The 19,542-nt window shown below is 48.3% G+C and overlaps 3 protein-coding genes across 5 annotated transcripts in view; 2 read left to right on the plus strand and 1 right to left on the minus strand.

Annotated features, from left to right (window-relative positions):
* The window catches only part of XPO7 (exportin 7), a 69,926-nt gene extending 67,687 nt beyond the window's left edge, over nucleotides 1-2,239 (plus strand). For both annotated transcript variants that reach the window (XM_075601431.1, XM_075601432.1), the window contains exon 28: nucleotides 985-2,239. In XM_075601431.1, coding sequence (XP_075457546.1) covers nucleotides 985-1,078 — 94 coding nt within the window. In that variant the 3' untranslated portion in view covers nucleotides 1,079-2,239. The remainder of the gene's footprint in view (nucleotides 1-984) is intronic.
* PBDC1 (polysaccharide biosynthesis domain containing 1) lies at nucleotides 2,102-10,686 on the minus strand. Its single transcript, XM_075601436.1, has 6 exons — nucleotides 10,538-10,686; nucleotides 9,903-9,968; nucleotides 9,733-9,792; nucleotides 9,444-9,584; nucleotides 9,068-9,179; nucleotides 2,102-2,239 (listed from the first exon to the last, which is right to left on the minus strand). The coding sequence occupies exons 1-6, from the start codon at nucleotides 10,577-10,579 to the stop codon at nucleotides 2,145-2,147; spliced, it is 516 nt and encodes a 171-aa protein (XP_075457551.1). The 5' UTR covers nucleotides 10,580-10,686; the 3' UTR covers nucleotides 2,102-2,144.
* NPM2 (nucleophosmin/nucleoplasmin 2) lies at nucleotides 2,273-19,240 on the plus strand. Of its 2 annotated transcripts, none has more exons than XM_075601433.1 (10): nucleotides 2,273-2,384; nucleotides 15,778-15,849; nucleotides 16,643-16,731; nucleotides 16,884-16,994; nucleotides 17,106-17,199; nucleotides 17,787-17,917; nucleotides 18,261-18,289; nucleotides 18,561-18,588; nucleotides 18,750-18,804; nucleotides 19,170-19,240. In XM_075601433.1, exons 2-9 carry the CDS (start codon nucleotides 15,792-15,794, stop codon nucleotides 18,792-18,794), a joined length of 585 nt encoding a protein of 194 aa, XP_075457548.1. In that variant the 5' UTR covers nucleotides 2,273-2,384; nucleotides 15,778-15,791; the 3' UTR covers nucleotides 18,795-18,804; nucleotides 19,170-19,240. The 2 variants fall into 2 exon arrangements, with proteins under 2 accessions (XP_075457548.1, XP_075457549.1); XM_075601434.1 differs by having other exon boundaries at nucleotides 18,264-18,289.
* Nucleotides 19,241-19,542: the final 302 nt, after the last annotated feature.

The raw sequence follows: 19,542 nt of genomic DNA on the forward strand, positions 1-19,542 counted from the left end.
GTCCCACCCTCACCTATCGCTGCCCAGAGACGGGTCGGCGTGTCCCACCCTCACCTATCGCTGCCCAGAGACGGATCGGCGTGTCCCACCCTCACCTATCACTGCCCAGAGACGGGTCCGCGTGTCCCACCCTCACCTCCCGCCGCCGTGTCCCACCCTCACCTCCGCTGCCCAGAGACGGGTCGGCGTGTCCCACCCTCACCTCCGCTGCCCAGAGACGGGTCGGCGTGTCCCACCCTCGCCTATCGCTGCCCAGAGACGGGTCGGCGTGTCCCACCCTCACCTATCGCTGCCCAGAGACGGGTCCGCGTGTCCCACCCTCACCTATCGCTGCCCAGAGACGGGTCCGCGTGTCCCACCCTCACCTCCCGCCGCCGTGTCCCACCCTCACCTCCGCTGCCCAGAGACGGGTCGGCGTGTCCCACCCTCGCCTATTGCTGCCCAGAGACGGGTCGGCGTGTCCCACCCTCACCTCCCGCTGCCCAGAGACGGGTCGGCGTGTCCCACCCTCGCCTCCCGCTGCCCAGAGACGGGTCGGCGTGTCCCACCCTCACCTATCGCTGCCCAGAGACGGATCGGCGTGTCCCACCCTCACCTATCACTGCCCAGAGACGGGTCCGCGTGTCCCACCCTCACCTCCCGCTGCCCAGAGATGGGTCGGCGTGTCCCACCCTCACCTATCGCTGCCCTGAGACGGGTCGGCGTCTCACCCTCACCTCCCGCTGCCCAGAGACGGGTCAGGTGTGTCCTACTGCACAGAAACACAGCTAAAGCAAGGCTGGCACAGATACTTACTCGCCTCAACTGATGTAGATAGTGGCAGCTACCCACCGCGGTATTTAGCATAGACCGGTCATAGCATATACTGTGACACAGGGACCGGTGCTGAGACTGGGAAAGGAGCATACACAGACGTGCCGGTGTTTTCAGACGGACGGGGATCTTGTGATTACCAGATTACCGATATCCTTCCTCTCCCTGCAGGTTCACACAGAATCTCTCTGCCTTCCGAAGGGAGGTGAACGACTCCATGAAAAACTCGTCCTGCGGCCCCAACAGTAACGAGATGATGAGCTGACCCTCTCCTTCCTGCCCCACCCTCTCACTGACAACTGCCTCCTCTCCCATCCCACGGGAGGAGATCACCCCCCTGCTCCCCCTCCTCTCGCCTTGTACAAAATCCTGCACATTTTTTTGGTAACATTTTGAATTCTTTATACGGACGGGGACATGGCGTGTGGATCTCCCTCCCTCCCCCCCCCCCAATAGAGGTGGGGTGCTTACAAGTGAATGAGTTTGCCGCACTCCCACTCCCAACACAGACTGAGCCCTTATTGGAAATTACAAATATATATGTACGTGTCATTTTGAGCACCAAGTAATACCAGCCGTCCCTCATCAGGGTGGGAGTTAGGAGGACCGGCAGACCATCATTCCATTATGGATCAGGGAGCGACGCTCTGCAGAGACCGCCAGGACGGAGGGGGGTGGAACGCATACAATGGAGATTCTGCAAGGACTTTTTTTGTAATAAATAATCCTCATTACTGACGGCTGGCGCCCCCCTCCCTTTTTATTCTTTTTTTTGGGGGGGGGTGGGGGGGGGGGCGAATGTTTGGCAGCACAACCCCCCTCCCAAGCCTTTCAGGGGATAATGCCAGAGGCCTGCAAGCCTTTGCTCTGCCTGTTCTCTAAATCTATATATATATATATTGCTCTGCAATGGTTTGCAAACTTCCGGCAGCATTGAAGGAAGCTCTGTGGGGCCCGTGCACTGAGTAGGGGGGTTGGGGGAGGGGGGGGAGTTTTCTGTCTGCTGGGTGAGCGTGAGTGTGAAGTGGATGCTGCAAAAATAAAACTTTAATGGTTTGTAACTAGTTTGGTCTCTTGCGCAGTGAGAGATAGCTGAGCTGCTCTGCGAATCCCCCCCCTTCCCCCACAATGCATAAGCATTACCCAAAACTCACCCAGTGGACATGTTCACCTGGCAGACAATGGATGGCGCAGCTCTGAAAACACCAAACAAGAGACAATTTCCCAGTTGGGTGATTTTATTAACCCATCCTCAAATAGCCCAGTTATCTTCCCCCGCCCCCCCCCCCCCCCCCTTGCAGTTAGGACGCGATGTCTGCCAACTGCATCAGTCACTTGGATTCTGCCGCTCTGCGTCGGAAAACCACGTCGTTAAAGCCTTCCCTGTTCCGAGCAATTTCAATGGCGAAAAACTGAATGCGCGTAGCTGGGGAGAGAGAGGGGGGGGGCAGGATTAACTTCCCTACCAGAGAGACCAGCAACACTTTGCCGAGCATCGCAGGTCCCTGCGGGCGTGAAGTGGTTTTAATCAAACTCCCCCAGCAAGGATAGAGGTCGCACGCCACGCAGAAGTAAGTCTGGGGAGGTGGAGAGACGCAAGCGGGTTACTGCAGATAACTTTGGGATAAAGGAAGGACAATTAGTGGTGTTCTGTTTGCCACGAATATAGATATACACTGCTTCGGTAAAGTAATATACGAGTGCAAATATAACGATATCCCACATATACGAAGACGTGTCTTTTTATATACGGTGTGTGTTATGTGCTTTCAGTACACGTCCACGTAAAATAGTAAGATGATCAAACCAACTTCCAGAACTCATTCCTGCTGAATGCTGCTGCTGTAAATCCTAATATATATATATATATATATATATATATATATATATATATATATATATATATATATATATATTTAAATCATTTTGAGACTTTATCATCATACAACACAGTATACATATTAGTCTGCATGTAAGCAGCAAAGTTATGCCTTCAATCATATGTAACAAAAAATAAATATGGGGGGGGGGGTCTGTCCTCTAGATCCTCTCACTTGTCTGCTTCTGCTCTTAGATTGGTCCTTGCCGCCTCTCTAGGCAGTACCTCCCGCGTGGCCTGTAGCACTGCTACCCAAATCTACAGCCCTCTTCTGAGGCTCGCTAGATCTAATTCCCAACTCCTGTAAGTCAGCGGAGAGCGTGTTTCAGTTATCATAGCAAGATTGAGGTACCATTTACTCCTGGGATGTCTGTCTGTGCTAGCCACAGTATCCAGACTTTTAGAAATTTAGCGCCAGTATCATTAACCAAACTCTTTAACTTTTCCATCTGGCATACGTACCAACTTCTGTTCCTAATTGAAGCAACAGTTGGGATTTCATTCCGTTTCCACAATGCTGTAATCTCGCACCTCGTCGCTGTTGCAAAAATGCGCCACTAATTTGCTTTGCATTCTGGGAAGCCCCTTCACTGGTCTGTTCAGGAGGAAACAGCCAGGGGTCCAGTGGGATTGTGAGGCCCAAGATCCTCTAGCCAATCTCTGCTTTGCTCCCATATGGGCAGCACCCGAGGGCAAGACCACAGCATATGTATGAGATCCGCCTCCCCTCCACATTGTGTCCAAAACAATGGGGAGTACCCTGGTATCAATTTAGCTAATTTCGTCGGAGTAAGGTACCATCTCATTAACACTTTATACGCGTTCTCCCTTAACGTCGTACAGATTGGGCTTTTAGCCGCGGCCATTAATATCTCTGCCCAGTCCCCCTCTTCTAAATGTTTCATCTAGGTCCTTCTCCCATTGTGCTACATAGTTTCATTTCCTAGAGCAGGCCGCCCCCGAACAGACTACCTCTCTGTATAGCCTAGATATAAGTCCCTTAGTTTGTTTTTAAAATACAGAATTTTTCAAAGTTTGTCAATCGGGGATGGGGCGAAAATGTGTTATAAATGCTCTGATCTGGAGGTATGTACAGAATTCAGTATGTGGGATGTCTTTTTCAGACTTCATTTGTTCACATGTTTTGATACTGTTTCTACCCTCCTGATCTTTGAGTCTCACAAGACCCTTCTGTTTCCAATTTTGAAAATCCCTGCTGTTCATACCCGGAGTGAAGTCTAGATAACCAAATACTGGGGTCATTAGTGTATTTTTTGTTGTCAGGGCGCGCTGAAATCTAATGGCCTCCCAGATTGTAAGTCGCTATCACCCCCGTCGCTGAGTGACGCGGGGTTACTGACGTCATCGGCACTCGACGGAGCTCTGCCCCGTGCAGTCAGCGTTCCCTGGTAAACACAGAGGAGCCACAAAGCGATCATCCGGTGTGAGAAGCCAGACGGACCGAGGTTTGGAGTCTACCCTTAGAAGCTGATGTCCTTTCCCTAAAGAGTTGGACACTTTGGACGTTCCAGCTGGCTGTAGCCGAACCACCAGATGACCAGTGTGAAGTTGTAGTGTGTGGTAACATGTCCCTAACGTGTTGCTCTTTTATAACTACCTTGATGTACGTGCGTTACTTACCTGCTGATTGCACTCAATATAATTCATAACTTACACTATGAGACTGCACAGTTTTTTCTTTGTTCCTGTTTGCTAGTGTTTTAGTTTGCTGAGCCACTCTACACGCAGCAGCAGCAGCGTCTCAATCAGATTAACACGGGTTTTATCTCTTCCCTGTTTTACATTTGTGCTTTACTATATTATCATGATGTTTACACAGATTTATAAGTTCACTCACTTTAATTGGCACAATTTGGTTGAACATTTAACCACTGAATATCATATATGCACTAAATATATATAATTTAATTTTTTTTTTATACACTATTCGGTGCACGGTGTATCCTTTTCATCCCTTCATTCTTGGTCTTTTATAACCCCATATGAATTTGGTTATTACCGACTGAAGATAGACTAGATCTTTAATTCTTAATGGGATTGGGAGAGTCTGAAATAGATATAAAATGTGAGGGAGGAGGTTCATTTTGATACAATATACTCTACCCATCCATGATATTCTATATGTAGACCATCTTCTAATATCCTCTCAGCGTTTATATTACTTTGGGAAAATTTGCCCGGTAGAGGGATTTAAAATCTCTTGCGATCTGTACCCCAAGATATTTAATGAACTCAGGTTGCCAATTGAAATTAAAGTTAATGGTTATCAATTTCACCATTTCTTTTGGTAGGTTGATATTTAACGCTTTTGATTTTGTTTGGTTCATTTTGAACCGAGACCCTGTTAAATTTGTCCAGGAGATTGCCCAATTTATTCAAAGAGGTTAGGGGCCTGGATATTGTGAGTAATATATTTTCAGCATTTAAGGCTACTTTATGCAGTTGCTCTCCCAGCTGGATACCTCCAATGTTTGGTTGGACCGAATGTTTGCCGCCAAAGGCTCAACAAAGTATCCGGCCGTTCCTCATTCTCTTACAGTGCACCCCAAAACTGGAACAACCTACCAGAGACTCTCACATCCACCACCAGTTTAAGTTCTTTCAAATCTAAGGCTGTCTCACATTTTAATCTGGTCTGTAACTGTTTCATTCGCCCATAATATATATTTTCTTTAACTGTGCATGCAATGTCTTGTATATAATGTCTACCCTGTTCATTTATGTAACTGTATTTGTAACCATGTATTATTTTTCTTAACTCTGTGCCCAGGACATATTTGAAAACGAGAAGTAACTCTCAAATGTATTACTTCCTGGTAAAACATTTTATAAATAAATAAAATAAAAAGGTTCCATACTCAGGGCAAATAATAAAGGTGACAGAAGGCAACCCTGTCTCGTGCCACTCTTAATTGCAAATAGTTCCGACGGGAAGCCCTGATGGATGACTTTTGCTGCCGGGTTCGCATAAAGCATAATTGCTTTTAATATTCTACCCCCGAAATCAAACGCTCCAAGCGTGGCCCTCAGATATGGCCAGTCTATCCTGTCGAATGCCTTTTCGGCATCTAGGCTTAATGCCATCACCCGAATCTTTTAGTGTTGGCTATTTCAATTAGATCAATTATACGTCTAGTGTTGTCGGCCGCTTGTCTATCTTGTATGAAGCCCACCTATTAACCCCTTTGATATCTAATGCATTGTGCAGCACTATATCCATACCATATAGGGAAGGGTATAACTAACTCCTTTACATAATAAAATGGAGAGAAAAAAACGGAGCACCATCCAGGGTAAAAAAAAAAAAATAAGAGATGCAGAGGGGGCCTACTCAAAATAATCAGCCTTTTAGATCATACAAACATAACCTCTAGAGGCATCACAACGCATTTCGCGCTATAGCGAAACGCATTGTGATGCATCTCGAGGTTATGCTTGTACGATCTAATAAAGGTTGTTTAATTTTATTAAACAGATCTGGGGTTTTTTTTTACCCTGGATGGTGCTCCGTTTTTCCTCCATTTGTTTTGCTGTTTTACCTACATGGATGCACATCATTGGCCCTCCTAAGGACTTGCCTGATATCTACCCAAGTGAGTTTTTCTTATGCATCTACTAATGTTCTAAATATAGTGGGTGGGAGATTCTTATGTGTCAGTATTTGCTTTTTGTGTATACCGACCAGATACACTAGCCATACCTGCTACTCACATGGTATACCTCTATTATGGAGGTACCCTACACTTTTTATATACTAAGCATCATTTGATGGATGTCTGTCTGGAAGCACCAGATCTCTTCTATAGTTACATAGTAGATGAGGTTGAAAAAAGACGTACGTTCATCAAGTTCAACCCATGCTAAATTTAGACAAGATACTTTATCCTATATCTATACTTACTGATCCAGAGGAAGAACTATAGAGAGAGACCTCGCTCAGACCCCTAGTTGGTAGAGGCGTGCTGCCTGGGGATAGGCTAGATAGACAAGAAATGTGTACCAAGAGTGGTACACCAAAAAGGATCCCCTTTAAATAGGCGCACTGCAGACCTGAATATAAAGACGGTCAGGGGTTGGATGTGTTGTATAAAAATAAACTTTATTAAATATCCATGTAATGGTGTATATATAAAACTGTATATAGTGCTGTGCTATATACTGAATGATAGTAGACTACTGTTGGTCTATCCAAACTGCGTCTGGCGTCTCAATGTGCTCCCACTAATTCTGTCTCCCTTTCTGGTTACACTGGATGCTTTTGTTATCAGAAGTCTAAATGGTTATGTTGACCCTGTGACAAATTCGTAGGTTTAGGTTATACCGAGACTTGCAATACATCCATGCAGCATATCCACGCGATGTGCAGACTGCGCATGCGTCATGTAAGTTAAATAATTACGTATCTGTTTGTGTACGCATTGCGCATGCGCCGGAACAGTGCGAGAAGGTAACTGTTTGGACGGCCCGTTTTAGGTGGGTAACGGGCAAAGGGAGTACTGGGTATGTGCTAAAAACGTTTAGCAGTGATTGTACATAGTGACACACAGTGTGCTGTGCCTATGGATCACTACAGATCACCTTTTAGTAAGAACCCAGTGATTTGCGGGATGTGTGTGCGTAGTATATCAGTGCGTGCATGCGTCAGAAAATGTATTTGCTCTAGTAATATGTCCACTGGTATAGTATGCGTCTAAGTCTGGGCGCAGGTACGAGGGTGCTGTGCACCTATAGTTACAAGAGTAGTAAAGGTAGTAAGCGTAGTACTGGGCTGATTGATGATATTGAATCGGGTAGAGTAATGCCCGTATGGCCGCAGAGCTGCTTGCTCGTACACTGCTGCAGTGAGGAAATATAGCATACCATGCGGGACCAAGATAGTCAGAGCAGCTGTATCTATACAAGACAGCATAGACACATATGCACGGTGGTATCAGTTGTATTTAAAACAAGTACGCTGTCTTGGTAGCGAGTAGCGAGTGCCGCCCTGTGGCAGCACTGACACCTCTTTAATTGGGTGTAACAATTGAAAAGTAGCTTTGACACAGATCAGCGCACTAAGGAGCTATTGATCCAGAGGAAGGCAAACAAATAAACCCAGTGTCATATCATCCAATGATATCTCATAAGGAGAAAAATAAATTCCTTTCTGACTCCAAATATTGGCAATTAGATTACTCCCTGGATCAACATCCTTCCCATGTATACTTATTTGGTATATCCCTGTATACCTTTCCCATCTAAAAAGATGTCCACCTATTTTTGAACAAATCTATTGTATCTGCCATCACAGTCTCCATGGGTAATGAATTCCACATTTTAACTGCCCTTACTGTAAAGAACCCTTTGCTTTGTTGCTGGTGAAATCTCTTTTCCTCCAACCTTAAGGGATGGCCCCGACTCCTTTGTACTGCCCGTGGGGTGAATAGTTCTTTTGAAAGCTCCTTGTACTGTCCCCAAATATTTGTATATTAGTTATCATATCCCCTCTTAGACACTTCTGTTATAATGTAAATAAATCTAATTTAGCTAGCCTCTCCTCATAAATTAGATTGTCCATTCCCTTTATTAATTTGGTGGCTCTTCTCTGCACTCTCTAGTTCCATAATGTCTTTACAAAGGAGTGGTGCCCAAAATTGTTCTCCATATTCAAGGTGTGGTCTTACTAATGCTTTGTAAATGGGCATAATTATGTTTACTTCCCTTCCATCCATTTCCCGTTTAATGCAAGATAAGATCTTGTTTGCCTTTGCAGCTACTGCATGACTTTGGGCACTATTGCTAAGCTTGCTGTCTACAAGCACTCCTAAATCCTTCTTCTTTAAGGACTCCCCCAATTTATCCCCATTTAATTTGTAAGTCGCCTGTTTATTCTTGCTTCCCAAATGCATAACCTTACATTTATCTGTATTAAACCTCATCTGCCATTTACCTGCCCAAGTTTCCAGTCTCTCCAAGTCCTTCTGGAGAGAAATTACATCCTGCTCTAATTCTATTACTTTACACAAATTGGTATCATCAGCAAAGATGGAGACTTTGCTCTTTATTACAGACCTTGAGGTTGGCATAAACAGTTTTTACTTTACTAATGTATGGAGTGTCCTGGTCTACAAGTAACTTGGGATCCTATTGATTCCTTCTGCACTCTGACTCTAAATACCCCTACTATTAAGGGTGTGAGAGGGTACCTGGCCACATCGATATCCGGAGTCTAAATACCCCCACCTAATGAGTGTGTGGGTGATGAGGTATCCTGTCTTACCCAGAATCCATCAGAATTGCAAGTGCTGGAGTATTAGTAGGGTGTATGCATGCCGGGCCGTATATACATACATACATACATACATACATACTCACAGAATATAGTGTTCTCCTCCATATACTCTAGGCTGCAGTCCAACCGTAACAAGGTCCCATAGTTAAAATCTTCCACCAGCTTCTCGAACCGCATGCAAAAGGGGCGCCATTTCTAAAAGGGGGGAGAAAGGGTTTTGAAATGCGATACTCTGATTGGCTGAGAGAATTGTATGGATACGCTGGGTCCATCCTCAAAGCTCTCAGTATGTAACACCCACCCGGCCACAGACACACTGGCACAGCAGGCCTTCTGTCCCCATGCCAGAGAGGCAGAGGAAGGACAGGACAATACCCCGGTCTCTCAGTACCCCAGTGTCAAGGTTGGTGATCCCCGCATTTGCTCACCACCAACACATACATGTTACACGCCTGTCACCTCTTTGGCAGACTGGGACTTGAGCGCCTCAGGATCCAGCTGGTCGATGCGGAGCTGGGGGAATTCCTCCCGGAATGAGCTGTAAATCATATCGTCTATCTGAGTGAGCTTCAGGCGGTGGGGGTCCACTGACGAGATCAGCTGGGGGACAGGTTTAGTTTGTTTAACCATAAATCACTGCCAGAGGGGACCAGCCATGCAGTTCAGCGCAATATTAACCCCTGGCGTACACCCCTTATCCGATGCTCATAAATATCCCTCCCTCCTCCCATTACCTCCCCACACTCACATTAAAGTACACCTCTGCATGCTGATAGGCCTTCATAGCCCAAATCATCTCCACGTTGGGCTAAGGAGAGAAAGTGTGACAATGAGCTCTCTGCTGTGACGTGTGTGTGTGTGTGTGTGTGTGTGTGTGTGTGTGTGTGTGTGTGTGTGTGTGTGTGTGTGTGTACTTACATCATTCCCATAAGCCTCTGCAGGGAGGGATAGTGCGTGAGCAGCTGTAAGAGCTTCAGCTGCTCCCTGAGAGATAAAAAGAGATGGGAAAGATTTGGTTTCTGATCTATGAAGGGCATTTCATCATAAGCCACAGACCGCAGTACCACTTGTATATTGCAGGCCCTTCTGGCAGCAAAGGGGTTACAACATTATTTTTCACATGGCAGCAACCAACAACCGCAGTGCATTATTATCACATGACCCGGGGACAGGGGCCCCATAAAACCTACAAAGGAAATGACTCGGCAGCAGAGGGTATGGGGTGATCCTGGGGCTACAATAGGATCTGCTTGAAATCCCTCAGAAGCAGGGGGACCCTGTAGTGATCATGTGACCCCGCACGAGTGTCAGGGGCAAGTGGGACCCCCTCAAGTCATTTGGCCCGTCAGAGGCAAGTGAGACCTCCGATATAACAGTTATATGGTCTGTCCGGTGCAACTATGTGGACCCCTTGGGAACAGACGTGCCAACCAATGCATGTGGCCCCTCATCGTCTATCAGGGACCAGTGATGGTAGTAACGTGGCCCCTGTTAGCACCATACGCCCATGTGAGCCCCTCAGTATATAATAGGCTTCTCTATTTCATCCTCACCAGAGAGCCCAAGCCTCCCATTCCTGCTCCCGGCGTCGCCATCTTGCTGACCTCTAACCTTTTCTCCGCCTCACTGTTGTTATGAAGCCTTTTCCGCCATATTTACTACTCCTTCACTGCCCTTTCTTCCTGGCACTGCGCATGCGCTGCGTGACAAGCCTCGCTGTGGCACTACTCCCTCCCCATCTGGGTTTACACTTTTGCATGAGGCAGGGCTGCAAATTTGGGCGGGGAGAGGCTTGTGTCGTATTCTGGTCTCCATGGAAACTGGTGTCTGGGGAGGCGGCCATCTTATATTGGCAAAGGGGGTAACCCAACCCCTGTTGTTCCGAATTAGGCTACATCCATAGAGGGGGGAGCCACGCGGACGCTCCGCGATGAGCCCCCTCTAAAGACATCCTCATTGAGGATGAGGGGGCTCCCACGAGCGTCCGCAGGCGTGCTGAGGTGCTGGGATTTTCAGCCGACAGCAGATTTGTTAACAAGCGCGCAGTCGGCTGAAAACATCCAATCACAGCGAAGTAGCGTCAATGACGGCATCTCGGCGCCGTGAAGTTGACGTTGGCGCGTCGCCTGCTATTGACCCGGCGATGTCACTGCAGTAGCGTGACGTCTGCGTTACGTGAGCTGGTTCAGCCAATGAGCTCTTCCCCCAAGGCATTTAAATTAATGCCAGGGGATCGCGTCGGCCTCTGCAACTTCACTTACCTTCTCTTCGGGCCGTCAAATTACGCCGCGCGGTCATGTGACGTCACGTTGGCATGGTCATGTGACATCACGTTGGCATGGCAACGTGATGTCACATGACATCCACAGCGTCATTTGACGCCGGGAGCCGAAGAGAAGGTAAGGGGTGGGGGCACCAGCAGGAGGGGGCGCGAGTAGAAAAGATTGCACACTGCTGAACTAGGTCCCTGTTGCCTGCTGCATGGCGTGCGCTGCAGGCACAAGAACTGCCTCCCGATGGGGCCGGGCTCACTACCTAACTTGGCCGCTGCGCTGTGCGTCCAGATTTTTCCTAAGACAGAAAAACTGTCTTCAGAACTTCAGGGTCATGTGACCCTTCAGCATGCTTGAAAATCAAATGTATCTGTCTCCCCAAGCGCCTCACAGAAGTAAACGCTCCAAGCACGCTCAGCGGCAGCGGGGACGCAGCCTTACCCTCATATATAGGGTAACCCAATTCCTGCAGTGCTCCATTGCTATTACGGCCATATGGCTTAAGGGAGATGACATTTTGAAGGTAGCAATAGCCCACGAGTGCCTTATTGCTTCATGCATAGGGTCACCTAACACCATTAGTGTCTTATATTATACGTAATGTTCCCCTCATCGATGCATTTTACAGAGTGTAATCCAGCACCATGGGTGCCTTAGTAGTTTATACAGTTATTATCCCTCTTCCACGAGTGCCTTATTAGACTATACAGTTATTATCCCTCTTCCACGAGTGCCTTATTAGACTATACAGTTATTATCCCTCTTCCACGAGTGCCTTATTAGACTATACAGTTATTATCCCTCTTCCACGAGTGCCTTATTTTGTGTCCTTACATATCTTTGACAGATTACATCGAGTTTTGCAGACACCAGTCCCTGTCTTGCAGAGCATGCAATCAAATTTTGGTGCCGGAGGCACAGGGAGATAAAGCGACTTGTTTAAGGTCACAAGGAGGAGATACATATGGACAACACCAATGAGATACTCCTTCCTCGACCCAAACAGAGGGTATACCAAGGGTGACCATATTTGTCCCGGCAAAAACCGTGACAAATGTCACGCATGTGCAGTCGGCACTCCCCTGACTGCGCATGCTCGAAGAGTGCTTGCCGACCGTGCATGCACTTGCTGGCTGCTCATTCGTATGCGAGATCGTCTTTTGCCGGTCGCTCATGTGCATACGTGATCAGAGCTTGCCGGACGCACATGTGTGACGGTGAAGGGGTACCCAGGCTCACTAATAAAGGTTCAGCCCACTTGGGTACCCCTGATCCGTGTGTTGAGGTCCTAGAGTGTCAGCTCTTGGATCCAGTTGTAAGAAATGCATTACTGTGACTCTGCAAATTTTGCGACATTAAAGATTTTTGTGTGTTTTGCCTTTCTCGGGGTGTTGGGACCAGGAGATTTCTAGGCTGGAAGTTTCAGGGTGGGTTTGCCGGAGAAAGTCTTTACAGAATGTGTCTATGTATCGGGGTTCTGGAGTTCTGGGATACCCCAAAAGTTGGATCCGGGAATCGAGTGAGATTCTCAGATGCAGCCAAGCACATTACTCCGGGCAAACTCCGACCATGAAAAGGTCTTGCGACTCACCGCCAGGATTCCTGCTGCAGCATAATCTAGACAAGGTAAACCGGGCATGAAGGGGTTAATGTGTACCTGCAACATACAGGGGGAGCCCTAGTATAAGGAGGGTGCCCAGATACATGCCCAGGTACCCTGAACCTGGTATAGGGGTTCAGGGGGTGCTCCAGCTATGTGATAAAGCTGAGAGTGGTTTTTGTGTGTAAAAAGTTTAAAAGTTATTTCTAGAATGTGCCAAGAATGAGGCTAGTGAGTGTAGGCAAAATATACTCTCACTCCATCCCCGACACCAGAATAGGGACTTATATATTTTTATCACACAAAACAGGACACAGTATATTTTATTAAAGAGTTATATTTGATAGGTATATGTACTGATAACCTGTGACTGAAGTGTGGGATTTCCAAGTCATGGATTCCGAGGGACCAGATGGCTTCCAAGCTTGGTGCCTATGGGTCTGTGCGGAGTCCGGACTTGAAAGCCTCAGGGATGCCAAGGTGTCAGAACAGGAGGGGAACTGCAGTTCTGCTTGAGTACCAGCATCCTGGGCTAACAGGGCTATCCGGCCACCATTTGCCAGAGCCCAGACTCTGTGGAGGCTGGACAGCGGGTGGGCTCAGTATGCAAAGAGGCAGAGGTGCCAGGTTGGCGCATGCCCCTTTGCAGAATGAGAAAAGGTGCCCACCCGGCTTTACAATACCGGCAAATCGGTGATTGGCTGGCAGGAGAATTCCCTCGCTCTGATAGGCTGTAGAGGTTTGTGAATGGGACCCTGAAACCCATAAGGAGCCGGGACATCTGGTCACCCTAGGTATACCTCCCTCACCAGTGCCTTCTTTCATAACTCAGAATGTAGATCTCCACCATGAGTCTCATTGCCTTATACCAGGGGTACGCAAACTTTTCTGCTCAAGCCCCCCATTATTACCGGCACCGTGGCATGGCGGCATCATGTGATGGTGCGTTGCCATGGCAACACGTTGCCAGTTGACCCCCGCCCCATTGTCATGGCGACATGTCACCTAAGAGGCGGCTGAGACCATTTAAGAGAGACTTAGGCCGCGCTTATAGTCCTGCCGACGGCGACGCTGCGTCAAAAAAAGTTAATACAATCCGTCTCGTGCGCCTATAGTGTGCGCGACCGCAACGGAGCAACACAGCGACCAAAATCGCTGAAGTCAATGAAAATGAATTTTTGCGGCGACTGCCGCATGACGTCAGAGGGTACGTGAGCGGTTCAGCCAATGAGGGCGAACCGCTCACTGCCACGCCCCCTTGTCGCCGTCTCTTGTCTCCTACACTATAGGCAGAAATCGCTATGGAGACGGATGACGTCACGCGGTCTCGTCGCCGGTATTTAATTGAAATGCTTTGGGGAAGAACGCGGGGCCTCTGTAAATGCCGTGCCCCCCAGTTTGCGCACCCATGCCCTATACAACCCTTACCTAGAAATGCCTTATTGCTCCATTCTAAGGCCTCGTCTGCGATCAAACACCGTGACCGCGATCAAACACATTGCTACAATATGTTTGTCCAGTGTGAGAGCACGCGTGCGCGTGCCCGTGAGCGCACGGTGAGACAAATCAATTTGATTTGCCGCTCGCTGGCGCGTCACGCGCGCAGTTCGCCCAATGAGGGCGAACCAGCTGTGACGTCATGGCTGTGCCCCCCGACACGCCCCCTACGCGCGCAGCCAGCAGGCCACGACTCGCCGAAGCAAAAACGTCACAGAGCTCGAGTGCGCTCACATTCACCCTGGCCGCCGCCTAAGAGTATCTCTCCCACAAGCTTTTTATTGCCCCACCATAGTAAATCTGGGGGTGAGCTCCAAGCGATACATATATGTATGTATGTATGTATGTATGTATGTATATTTTTATTTATGTAGCACCATTTATGTACATAGCCCTTCACAGCAGTAATACATGGGACATAATAATGACAGTAACAATAAGAGAGGGCGTTCCCTGCCTTAAGGCGCTTACAATCTAACGCTGCGTCCATAGACGGACAGGCCGTGCTGAGCCGTGTGGACGCTCCGCGCTGAGCCCCGGCATCCTCAATGAGGATGTCTTTAGAGGGGGCTCACGCGAGCGTCCGCAGGCGTGCTGAGGTGCTGGATTTTTCAGCCGACAGCCAAGCTGTTTTTCAGCGCGCTGTCGGCTGAAAACATCCAATCAGCGCGAAGCAGCGTCAACGTCACGGCGCCGTGATGTCAGCGCCGTGACGTTGACGTCAGTGCGTCGCGGGCGATTGGCCCAGCGACGTCACTGCCCCGCCTCCCACCACCTCCCCCCGCCTCCCGATCGCGCCCGCTGGCCTCAGCGTCAGCGTCAGCCTCAGCGCTGCTCCCCCCCCCCCCCCCCTCTATGGTCCCAGCCTAAGTGGTAATTAGGGAGAATTTACAGAGACAGTAGGAGAGTGTTATGTTAAATGTGTGTGGTGACAGATTACCTGGGAGGGGCAAAAGTGATGCTATTACCCTCAAAGGGTTAATTAAGTCAGCTGCTGTTAAGTCATTAATTAAGCATGTATTATCCTCACCTGTCTCTCTCCTCCCCTTTATAAATCACTGCCTGCAAGGCTGTTCCTTCTCTCTGTTTCACCTTATTCTGAGCTCACAGCTGTAGGTGTGTGACTGCTACACTGCTTGATATATAGATATATCGTTTGTGGAACTGACCTGAGGTGTTTTTTTTTTTAAATGTTCCTTTCTTTTAGATCTGTGTTATGTGGCTAGGGTGTCAAGCGGCAGTAAGTGGGTAAGGGTATTAGTTTTTGGGTCAGGTGCTTGTAAGGGATGAGCATGTTGGGTTAGGTGGTAGGAGGGTCAGGAGCATGTTTAATAGGTATGATGGGTAGTTATGGGGCTGTGGGAAATCCTATGGGACACAATATATCCCTGTACTCTTGACACTTTTTTTTTGTCCCCTTCAGAGTGACCTCTTAACATGACATCAACAGCTAGTAACACCAGCAAGGCTGAGAAGCCGGTGTCTCTCATATGGGGTGAGTGAGGGGGGCAGGGGGTAAAAGGGGATGCCTGTGGGAATAGGATAACACTTGTTGTTGTATAGATTAGGGGGCACTTTAGTGCCTGTGGGCTGGGATAAGGGGGGCAGCATGTGCAAGGTGGTGGAATGAGGTACATATATGGCTTGTGTGGGGGAAGGTATAAAGGCATCCATGTGTGCTGAATTTCTGGATAAGTGCGGGCCCCGCTGTATGGGTGGAAAAGGGCTGATTCCCTGTGTAAATGTTTGGTGGCATATGAGGGGTGTGTCCCTGTGTCCATTACGATGCATGGTGTGAAAAGGTCTCAGTTTGGGCAATATTATTATTATTATTATTATTATTATTATGTTCTTGTATAGCGCGCTGCTAATTGTACGCAGCGCTTTAGAGACATTTTGCAGGCACAGTCCCTGCCCCGTAGAGCTTACAATCTATGTTTTTGGTGCCCCAGGCACAGGGAGATAAAGTGAATTGCCCAAGGTCACAAGGAGCCGACACCGGGAATTGAACCAGGTTCCCCTGCAGCAATCTCAGTGTCAGTCAGTGTCTTTACTCACTGAGCCACTCCTGCCCCTGTGTGTATGATTGAGCCCCTGTGTGTATGATTGAGCCCCTGTGTGTATGATTGAGCCCCTGTGTGTATGATTGAGCCCCTGTGTGTATGATTGAGCCCCTGTGTGTATGATTGAGCCCCTGTGTGTATGATTGAGCCCCTGTTACGCTGAGCAAAGACCGTCCCTTGCTTTATATTTCTGTGTTCAGAAAAGTGTCTGCCTTCCATCCACAGGGTGTGAGCTAAGTGAGCAGAGCAAAACCTCAGTGTTTAAAGTGTCGGATGACGACGACAAATACGAACATCAGCTGGCCCTGCGCACGGTATGTGGTGGGGGGGGGGGGAGGGAGTTGCGGTGACTGTCTGGCGTGTGGTGCAACTTTCCTAGATCACCGCTTCAGCTCCTTTTCTCTAGTTAACCTGTGTAGTGTCCTAGGGGATCTGCATCTGTCCCTGAGGTATTGCTGTCTTCCAGATCTGTCTGGGGGAAAAGGCGAAAGATGAATTTCACGTGGTAGAAATAGTGGACGGCTCGGATGGGAAACCTGTCCCCATCGCCACCTTAAAACCTTCCATCCTGCCCATGGTGAGTCTGTGGGTGACTCCTGGTATAATGCTGCCCCCCCCCCCCCCGTCTTGCAGTGTGGTAGGTATATGGGTGACCCCTGGGGTATAACTCTGCCCCTCTCCCTCGCAGGCTACCATGGTTGGTGTTGAGCTGACTCCTCCGATCACATTTCGGTTAAGAGCTGGGTCTGGCCCAGTGTACATCAGTGGCCAGCACGTTGCACGTGAGTTCATACCACGATTTCATACCACGATTCCCAGATGACCACCTGTAAAATGTCCACGCTTCTCCTGCACTAAACATACTCTTAACCCTTCATTGCCAGGGATGTGGCCATGCATTTCTCTGAATGCCATACTGCTCGCCATCTTTCCTCCACCCCCCTCTCACCCCCACGTGGCTTCAGGGTTCAACCCCAAGTCCCAAATCTGAACCTTCTCCATCTGCTGCCCCCCTCCATACAAATCCCCTTTGTTTTCCTCCTGATCCCGAACTTTAGTTCAAATCCTCCATGGGTTTTAAATGAGAACTCGCTAGTAATTATTTCTGAGCCCCATAAATATGGCTGCTCCTCACCACCTTATAACCCTGCTTTAGGATCGCTGCAGCCTTCTCACTACTTCTGCGGCGGGTCCCTTAATGAGCACAGCATATTCTGTGGGGGTTTGTGACGGGTGTCTGGCTTTCAGGGCTGAACCTAGCAAACCTGAAATACATTACTAATGGTACAGGTGGGGGTTAAAATACCAGCGGTTAAAGGGCCAAAGTCCTGCTGTGAGGTTTCCCTGTACCCCTCGCACTCCCCTATAGTGGAAGAAGATCTCTCTTGGGCAGAGGATGAGGTAGAGGAAGAGATAGAGGAAGAGGAGGAGGAAGACGCCGAATCTCCCCCCAAACCTGTCAAGAGGCCAGCGGCTACCAAGAAGGCAGGACCGGCAAAGGTACGGTCCGGAAGACTCGCTACAAGAAGGGCGCAGCTGGCATTGGCTTGCTTGCATTATAATCTGTGGGGTTGTCTGCTCTGCAGCTCGCGTATTAAGATAACCTCTCATATTGGCAGCTAGAACATAACTATATTCACAAGGTGTCAACACTGGTTTTTGAACCCACTTCAAAGGCAGGTATTTGTAAAACAAACCATCTAGCATTGTATCTCCTGGAGGAGGGTCTTAACATGGGATGTGTACTGTAGGGGGGAGGTTGGGCATAAGCAATAGGGTGTAGTGGGCTCAGTTGCACACGCTATCATGTGGAAGGTGTTGGTGACTGTTCTCTTTGCCCTAGAAGAAGAAACTGGATAAAGAGGAAGAAGAGTGAGTATCTGATTAGTAGGTTGGGGAATGTGGGGGTGCTGTGCCGTAGGGCCGGATAAAACAGTAGGGGTAATCTGGGTGATCACTTGGGTTGAATATGTAGGTAAGATGGGGAGGGTTTGTCCTGGGAGTAGGGTTTGCGGATGTGGATAGTTGTTATGGGATGGGGGAGTTTGTCCTTGGTTGTAGGGTGTGGTCTATTCTGTCTCCCCCGTGCGGGGTGGTATCTGTGCTGTGATCCATGTGCATGACACTTGATTCCTCTCTGCAGGAGCTCGGATGACAGCCCCATCAAAAAGGTACGTGTGAATTGGCAGCTTTAAAGATGGCTGCTCCAAGCATCGTCCCTGGGTACTAGCATCCCCTTTCATTACCTGGCCTTAATTCGCAGTTAGGCTTTTGGGCATACACAATTAAGCTTTTCAAAAGTCTTATTTTGTATTTTTTTTTTTCTCCCCAGGGCAAAGGGGCAGGAAGAGGAAGGAAGACAGTTGCTAAAAAATAAGATACAGAAGGTACATTTTACCGTTCCCCCACACTACCTCCTGCCTACCGTTCCCCCACACTACCTCCTGCCTACCGTTCCCCCACACTACCTCCTGCCTACAGTTCCCCCACACTACCTCCTGCCTACAGTTCCCTCCACTACTTTTTGCACTGACCACTTCCCTACTGCACCTGCTAATAGTCTTATGTTCTTCCCTGTCACTACACCTGCCTGCAGTACCCTCTACTATTACCATACTGATATCGGTTGTCTCCACACCTCTATACTACAGCACTGTCCCGTATTCCCGTAAGAAACCCAATTGCTACCTCCTATTGTACAACCCCCCTCTACTATCCTATGCATTCTGACGTGTCCCATTTCTCCTTGCAGGTGTGGTGTGCGTCTCCCGTCCCCTGTCCCCTCTGGTCCTGCCATAAATAAATGTTCTGTTTATTTTCCAACATGTGCTGTGTTGTGGCTTTATTTTTATTTCTTTCTCTCCCCCCTCAATTTTGCTTGAAGCCCCTCTGCATGTGGGGAATCATAGGTTGAGGTCCCCCTAAAAGATTAATACCTAGAGCTATGTGCCTTTATATAATCTTATCGGGGCACCTGAGGGGGTTGGGTTACTGCAAAGGTATGTGATACTATGGTTTAGTGGTATTAGATTTACATTGCCCTATAGTTTAAAATGTTTGACCTGTTCCATGGGTAACATATACATTTAATTTTTAAACATCCTCCATCATTGGTTCCATAGAAA

The sequence above is a fragment of the Ascaphus truei genome, chromosome 5 (genome assembly GCF_040206685.1).
Source record: "Ascaphus truei isolate aAscTru1 chromosome 5, aAscTru1.hap1, whole genome shotgun sequence".
Classification (NCBI taxonomy): domain Eukaryota; kingdom Metazoa; phylum Chordata; class Amphibia; order Anura; family Ascaphidae; genus Ascaphus; species Ascaphus truei.

Coding starts and splice junctions, on each gene's coding strand:
- PBDC1 (XM_075601436.1), bottom strand. CDS start 10,579: ATGGCGACGCCGGGAGCAGGAATGGGAGGCTTGGGCTCTCTG. Junction 9,969..10,537: donor TGGGAGGCTTGGGCTCTCTG/GTGAGGATGAAA, acceptor TTTATCTCTCAG/GGAGCAGCTGAAGCTCTTAC. Junction 9,793..9,902: donor CAGAGGCTTATGGGAATGAT/GTAAGTACACAC, acceptor TTCTCTCCTTAG/CCCAACGTGGAGATGATTTG.
- NPM2 (XM_075601433.1), top strand. CDS start 15,792: ATGACATCAACAGCTAGTAACACCAGCAAGGCTGAGAAGCCGGTGTCT. Junction 16,995..17,105: donor AACCTTCCATCCTGCCCATG/GTGAGTCTGTGG, acceptor TCTCCCTCGCAG/GCTACCATGGTTGGTGTTGA. Junction 18,290..18,560: donor CTGGATAAAGAGGAAGAAGA/GTGAGTATCTGA, acceptor TCCTCTCTGCAG/GAGCTCGGATGACAGCCCCA.